Source organism: Beauveria bassiana (assembly GCF_000280675.1).
Source record: "Beauveria bassiana ARSEF 2860 unplaced genomic scaffold BBA_S00024, whole genome shotgun sequence".
NCBI lineage: Eukaryota > Fungi > Ascomycota > Sordariomycetes > Hypocreales > Cordycipitaceae > Beauveria > Beauveria bassiana.
Genome location: NW_007930859.1, coordinates 415,437 through 423,367, shown reverse-complemented (window position 1 = coordinate 423,367; position 7,931 = coordinate 415,437). Strand labels below are relative to the sequence as shown.

The window sequence follows — 7,931 nt, the reverse complement described above, 5'->3', positions numbered from 1 at the left end:
GGATGCGCATCATCACCCAGATCTATCGCGGCCAGGATCCTTCTCGGCTCTTGGTGGCTATTTTCTTGACGAGGACCCCGTCGATTTCGATCCATCGTTCTTCAACATGACACCAATTGAAGCCCAGTGGCTAGATCCCCAACAGCGCAAAGTGCTCGAAGTGTGTTACGAAGTTCTTGAAAATGCCGGCGTGCCGCTTGACAAGGCAGCTGGTTCGAACACTGGTGTATATGTCGCCACCTTCACCAGCGACTACCAGCAAATGTCCATTTTTGAAAGAGACTTCAGACACAATTACGCCGCGACAGGGGTTGACCCTGGTATTATCAGCAATCGTGTTAACAATGTCTTCAACTTGGCAGGTCCAAGTTGCGTTATCAACACAGCATGTTCGTCATCTGTTTATGCTATTCATAACGCCTGCCAGGCGCTCCGTGCTCGCGATTGCGACGCTGCCATTGCCGCGGGAAGCAACATTATTATGATAGTCGTGAGTACCGTGGCTCAGAAGTATACTTTCATATACTCACAGCCCATCAAGGATCAACATATGAATACGGCGAAGCTCGGTGTTCTTTCACCAACCTCCGAGTGAGTTGTTACGCGTGCTTCACCGCTGAAGGGACTAATGTCAAGCAGGTGCCACACATTTGATGAGCGAGCCGACGGTTACGGTCGCGCTGAAGGAGTCGGTGCTCTGTATCTGAAGCGCCTTTCGGATGCCATCCGTGATAAGGACGTCATTCGGTCAGTATTTTCAGTTGCTGTAGTGAGAGCTACAATGATATCCTGGCTAACAGTCAACAGAGGAGTCATCCGATCGTCGGCAGTGAATACTAACGGCAAAGTGGAAGGCATGGGCATTACCTACCCCAACGCTTTTGGTCAGGAAAAGGTACTACGCCACGCTTATAAGCGCGCCAACTTGAATCCTAACAAGACAGCATATTTGGAATGCCACGGAACTGGCACACCAACCGGAGATCCCATTGAAGTCCGAGCTGTATCACTGGGAATGAACGATACAAGAAGCCTGGAGAAGCCACTGCTGCTTGGTGCTGCGAAAGCTAGCATTGGACATAGCGAAGCGGTACGTTCCTTGCCTTCCTTCTAGTGAACTGATCTAGGATGAATAATGACACTCGGGTATAGGCTTCCGGAATCTTCGCGGCCATGAAAGCTGCGTTGATGACTGAGAAGGCTCAGATTCCTGGTGTCTACGGTTTTCGGAACCTGAATCCAAACATCAAAGCCAAAGATTGGAACGTCAAAGTCGTAAGAGATCTCATGTCTTGGCCATCTGAGTTTGAGGTTCGTCGGGCAAGCGTCTCCTCATTTGGATATGGTGGCACAAACGCACATCTCGTCATTGAATCCATTGACAGTATCTGTCCATGGTACGAACACGGCAAGCCAAAATCAGAAGCTACATATGACTATCCCGGTGCAGATCGCCCGTTTTTGATCACCATGAGCGCACACGACGAGACCACGTTGAGACGGAATATCACGGCACATGCAGCGATTGCTTCCGACTATCACCTTGTCGATTTGGCTTATACTCTCAATCAGCATCGCTCTCGGTTTAACTTTCGCGGATTTACTGTTATTGAGCCTGGGAAAGTAACAAAAAACTTCAATGTCGACAAGTTCTCCTACGGAAGGAAGCTCGCCAAACCTGCCTCTGTAGGATTCATCTTCACCGGCCAGGGTGCTCAGTGGGCACGCATGGGATACGATGCCATGCAAATGTTTCCTAGCTTTGAAGAGACCATTAAAGCTATTGATTCTATTCTGCAACGCATTGAACCACGGCCGTCTTGGACATTGAGAGACGTGCTGGAAGCACCTGTTGAGACCAGCGCCATCGACTCTGCAGAGATCTCTCAACCCGTGTGCACTGCTATTCAGATCGCTATTGTTGATCTCTTTTCTTCATGGGGAATTGAGGCCAAGGTCTCTGTTGGCCACAGCAGTGGTGAGATCGCGGCTGCCTATGCCTCCGGTCGCGTTTCAGCCCCCGAGGCCATGTTGGCCGCATACTTTCGCGGCTATGCAGTTGCTAATGCAGCTCCCGTTGGCACTATGCTGGCAGTTGGGCTTGGAGCCACTGATGTTGAAGATTACTTGAACTTCCTGCCTCCGGAGATCAGCGACAGGGTTGCAATTGCATGCGAGAACTCTCCTGCAAGCATCACCATGAGCGGAAGCGGAGAGGACATCGCCTCGCTGAAGACGATCCTAGATGAATTTAGCGTCTTCAATCGGGAGTTAAAAACTGGCAAGGCGTACCATTCACGCCAGATGAGTTCTGTTGCGCCACTGTACACTGAGCTCTACTCCAAGGCCTATTGCAGTTTGCGCAGCACTGAGCTCAGTTGGCGTCGCGCCAAATCGGGCATGATTTCTTCTTTGACTGGCTCCAACCTTGTCGAGTCGCAAATTTCTATCGCCTATTGGTGTGATAACTTGCGCAACCGAGTTCTGTTCAGCACGGCCCTGGCTGAGGTCGGCGCACTGCCTGAGTTCTCTGACGTCAACATCTGGGTTGAGATTGGACCTCATCCAGCTCTTAGTGGGCCAACGAAGCAGATTATCCAGGCTAAAGGATACGACATGCACCATGTCTCCTCCCTGAAGCGTGGCACTAATAGTGCTATGTCTCTTGTGAAGACAGTCGGTGAACTTTATCTTCTCGGACTTGACATTGACTTTGGTCTCGTCAACAGCTTCAGGCCGTTGCCTTCGGCGTCTATAAAGAAGGAACGCGATTCGCCGCGCTACCTGCCTGATCTTCCGCATTATCAGTGGAATTATGAGCGCAGATACTGGTACCAGCCCAGGATTATAAAGGAGCTCAGAGAATCTAAGTTTGCCCGCCACGACGTCCTCGGCCGCCGCATCTTTGGACTGTCTCAGAGCTCTTCAACTTGGAGAAACATTCTGCGCCAACGCGATGTGGCATGGTTTGCTGATCATTTGCTAGGCAGTGATGTTATTTTCCCCGCTGCCGGTCACATCTCTCTCGCGATTGAAGCACTCTTGCAACAGCTTGACATGAAGCCTCTTGACGCATCTTCTATTCGACTTCGAGACATCAACATCGGGAAGGCACTCGTCATCCCTGATGATGACGATGGCATTGAGATACACACTCGTCTTGAAAAGCTCGAGAACAGAGATTCCTGGCACAAGTTTACCATTGAGTCGATTGATGGAGAGACGTGGACTCAGCACTCAACAGGAAAGATAAAGCTTGATCCTACAGCTGCAACTGAAGAGGTATCAAAATCACCATACAAGATGCATCAGTTACATCAAAATGTTTCGGGCAAGCGCTGGTACCGTTCTCTCCGCCGTGTCGGGTTCAAGTACGGACCTAACTTCCAAACGATGACCAATGTTCGAGCAAACGGCAAAGATCGCGTTGCTTCGTCTGGAATTCGCGTGCAAACTTCATGTCCATCCATGGAGAGTGAGTCACGCTATTATTTGCACCCTTCGACAATTGATGGCTGTCTGCATGTGGTCATTGCGGCGATTCATCGTGGTCTGCACAAGGAACTGCCATGGGGTGCAATTCCAGTCAAGTTCGACGAGCTGTCCATTCGGTTCCCAACAAACAAAGATACAATCGAAGATGCCCACTGTACCGCGTGGGTCAACCGAGCAGCGGATCGCAACTTTTCTGGTGATCTGCAGCTCTTTGGTGCTTCCGGATACTGCCTTCTCAACATTGTGAACTGGCAGTTCATTGCGTATGAAGCTGCAGTTCCTCCCCAATTGAGCCAAGTTTCTCCCAGAAAGGCGTATCGTCAAGTTGCATGGGAGCTTCTTGAGTCTACCAGTTTCTTCTCTGAAAGTCAGGTGGAGGGTAAACTCCATGCAACAGTGTTCCATTTGAGCCACACGTCGGCTCTCGCTGACTCTCTCGGGGCTACGGCCATTTCTCTACAAGATGTTGACGCAGAGACGCTTGATATCTTGTCTGCGGATAGTATAACGACTTTTGGAGATGCCGAAAATACGCTGGCCAATATCGTTATTGACGATACAAACGGGACTGCACTGACAACTGCGTTGACCAAAAGTTCATGGGATACGATCAAGATTATCCTCCTATCCAACAGGCCCGTTGTTTGGGTTACTCGTGGCGCCAACTCTGGTTTTTCGGCCATTAGCGGCACTCCTCAAGGATTTCTTAGAACCGTACGTTCCGAGGCCGCCACGTCCAAGATTAGCCTCATCGATGCCGATCACGGTGTTTCAACGCAGCAAGTTGCGACCTCGGTACTGCAACAGCTCTCTGTCGTTGCAAACGCCGCTGGAGAAGGTACTACTGATATGGAGCTCTGGTTGAAGGAGGATTCTCAAATCTGGGTCTCTCGTCTTGCCTCCAATAGTCCCATGAATGAGAAGCTTTTTGGCAACGGTCAAACAACGAAAAGTCTGCTGTCCGCAGCAGTATCTTACAAGGCCGTTATTGGGGAAGACGAGGTACATTTCACGCAGCTTGCCACCGAGCCTACCTCTGAGCTAGACCCATCGTACGTGGAAATACAGGTCCTCTTTGCTGATATGAGTGATGATATTCTGTCATCTCGGGCGGACAGCCGACCCAAGATCTTCACTGGGCGCATCATACGTAGTGGCAACGCCCTTGATGCGAGTCTATGTGGCCGCGTCGTGGCGGCTTTTACTCTGGATAAGCTTCAAACGATTGTCGTTACTGACATCTTTGCATTGCTCCCCGATACTCACTCGCCTGACACAACTGCAGCAGTTCTGTCGCAGCTTGTCAAAGCCGTGGACGCGGTAATCGTCAAGGCGAAGGCCGTCAAGAACGATCACGTTGTTGTAATGTCTGACACTCCGTCACTATTTGAGCAGTCCATTGTCAATATCAGCAAGCACGCTGGCTTTAGCGTCACAATACTGTCGAACGAGGCTGCCGTGAACGCCGAACAGTTGCTTCCGAAGGCCAGTGGACGCACCATAGTGGTTGCAGCGAAACCGTCGCTCTTGATTCCGGAGATATGGTACAAAATGCCCAAAGACTCTGAGTTTGTTCTAAGCGGTGTCGCTTTGGATGACCATACTCTTGAAATGCGACCATTCACCCGGGGAGTGAAGCTTCATGTCTCAGACGTTAGCGAGGACTTCAACAGTAACTCAGCCAAGCTGAAGCGCACGCTTGAGATGAGCATCCAATATCTCCCTGCCATGGTTTCATCTAAAGTGGTTACTTTCAGCGCATCTAGCCTTACTGATTTAGGAGAGACCCGGCGAGTCTTGAAGCAGAGTCCAGCCAGCGTGATGGGTTTCAAGTACGAAGAAGACCTTGTCGATGTAAGTATTACGGGGGCATCATTCTCGTTGTTCATACAGTTAACCCTTGTTGTTTAGGTCTCGCAATCTCATCAGTCTGTTGTCTTCAGTGACGAAGGCGCATATCTGTTGGTCGGCTGCCTTGGCGGCCTGGGCCGTAGCTTGACGACATGGATGTTCGACAGAGGCTGCAAAAACTTCGTTTTTCTTTCTCGATCTGGAACAGCCACGTCCGAAGCCGCAGAGCTTGTACGTAATCTCAAGCTCCGGGGGGCGAACGTTGACGTTTTCGCCGTCGACGCAAGTGACAAAAAGGCCGTTGGCGACATCGTCGCGGAAGTGTCTGCTCGTCGTCCTGTCAAGGGTGTTGTACACGCAGCCATGGTTCTACAGGTATAGTAACAGTATCTATCAGAATTTAGCCCGTACTAACTACACCCAAAAGGATGCCTTATACTACCGTATGACTTTTGCTGAGTTCCAGGCAGCCATGCGACCCAAGATGCTCGCTGCTATTGCCCTGGATGAGGCGCTAGCTGACACGGCGCTGGACTTCTTCATCATGACAAGCAGCATTTCGGGTGTCATCGGTAACCAAGGACAAGCGAATTACGCTGCCGCCAACAGCTACATGGACTTTTTGGCGCTGCAAAGGAGGCGCAGAGGACTTGCAGCCTGTTCCTTAGCCTTACCGCTGGTAGAAGATGTTGGTGTCGTCGCTGAGAACACTGAGATTGCTGACGCCCTAGCGCGAAAAATGCCTTTCGGCGTCAGTGAGCGAGAGATGATTCTTGGCTTTGAAGCGTCCATCTATCACGGTACACCTTTCTCAAAGGATGTACACATTGGAGATGTGCAGCTTGTCCTTGGCCTGGAGCCAAACGCCATGCTCGCTGCCATGGAAGATTTGAGTATTTCCCAATCTTTCTGGTACAATGACGCTCGCATGCATCCCATTCGCCAGGAACTGGAAGAGCTGGCTAAGGCAGCCTGCACTGCTGGTGATGCTGGTGCAAATGGCGATTTTATCTCTGCTCTTGCTGGCTTGAGCAGAGACGAAGCCCTGGTAGTAATTGGCACGCATATCATGGAGCGAGCCGCGCGTATTCTTGGAGCAAGGTTTGAAGATTTCAAGTACAAAGACGCCTCGGTCGCAAGTCATGGCATTGACTCCATGATCGGCGTGGAGTTGCAGACTTGGCTGTTCAAGGAGTTTGGCTTGCAGGTCAGTGTGCAAGTGCTCTCCAGCCCGAATACGACTTTCAGAAGTCTAACAGAGTCCATTATGGAGCATGCTGGTATTTGAAGCGAAGTTGTATCTCAGACTATTACATCTACACGTGCTTGGATGCTGGCTCGATCAGAGCAGGCATGGCCTCGGACAGCATGTGGAATACTCGTTGTGTTTAAATATAGCTACTCTGCCAGAAGCCATCATATAACATTGCTTAGCACTCACTATTTTTAGGTTAACCCTATGCAAATATAGGGATAACAAAGTTAACACTTATCAACTATTTCTTGTATATAGGCCTATAACTCTATAAATACTTTAATATCTTATTCTAGTTAGCTTATAATAAAAGAAAGGAATATTAGCTAATAAAGTCCTAAGATACCTAATCCTTAGTATAATTCTAATAGTAATTCTAAATATTAGTATATAAGAAAGATATTTTCTCTTTATACTTAAAAAACCTTATAAAAAAAAGTAAAAACACCTTAATAATAAAAAAGTAATATAATCTTAATAATTTTTTATTAAGCTCCTAACCTTATTTTATAGCTCTAATCCTTTAACTTAATTAATATTTAAGGTTATATTTTTATTATTAATATTATAAAAACTTCTTTTAATTCTAATAATATTTAAAGATAATTATAAAAATAAAAAATAAAGATTAAGAATTTAATAAACTTTAATTATATAATATAAAATATTAATAAATTATAAATAATATTTTTTAATAGTTAATAAATTATAAATAATACTTTTTCTTAATATAAAAATATTAATAAATTATAAATAATATTTTTTAATATTAATTAATTATAAATAATACTTTTTTTAATATAAAAATATTAATAAATTATAAATAATATTTTTCATTTTAAAAAATTATAAGTAATATTTTTTAATATTAATAAATTATAAATAATACTTTTTCTTAGTATAAAAATACTAATAAATTATAAATAATATTTTATATTATATATAATATATAATAAATATATACTAATACTTTTATTTAATATTATAAAATTAAATAATATTATTTTTATATAATTATATTATTCTAATTTTAATATAGATTTTTATATTATTATCTTTTTAGTTATAAAAAAGAAGTAAATAAGTTATAAGATTTATAAAAAGTAAGAAATAAAAAGGTACTAAATTTAAATTAAATTATTTAAGCTATTTTCTGAGTAAAAAAGTCTTTTTTAATATAAACTTATATTATAAAACTTTTATAATTACTAGAAATATATATTAATGTGAAGGTTATTATACTTAAGGGACTCTAGTTAGAATATCCTTAGGGTTACTAATAATAATAGAATTATCCTACCTCCTCCCTACTAGTTTATTAGTAGCTCGC

The 7,931-nt window shown here is 45.2% G+C and overlaps 1 protein-coding gene across 1 annotated transcript in view; it reads left to right on the top strand.

Annotated features, from left to right (window-relative positions):
• The window catches only part of BBA_07420 (polyketide synthase, putative), a gene marked incomplete at both ends in the record, with an annotated part of 7,150 nt that extends 333 nt beyond the window's left edge, over positions 1 to 6,817 (top strand). The window contains 8 exons of the mRNA XM_008602517.1: positions 74 to 490; positions 533 to 591; positions 640 to 747; positions 808 to 1,090; positions 1,153 to 5,349; positions 5,407 to 5,721; positions 5,774 to 6,553; positions 6,797 to 6,817. Coding sequence (XP_008600739.1) covers positions 74 to 490; positions 533 to 591; positions 640 to 747; positions 808 to 1,090; positions 1,153 to 5,349; positions 5,407 to 5,721; positions 5,774 to 6,553; positions 6,797 to 6,817 — 6,180 coding nt within the window. The remainder of the gene's footprint in view (positions 1 to 73; positions 491 to 532; positions 592 to 639; positions 748 to 807; positions 1,091 to 1,152; positions 5,350 to 5,406; positions 5,722 to 5,773; positions 6,554 to 6,796) is intronic.
• Between the last annotated feature and the right edge of the window lie 1,114 nt (positions 6,818 to 7,931).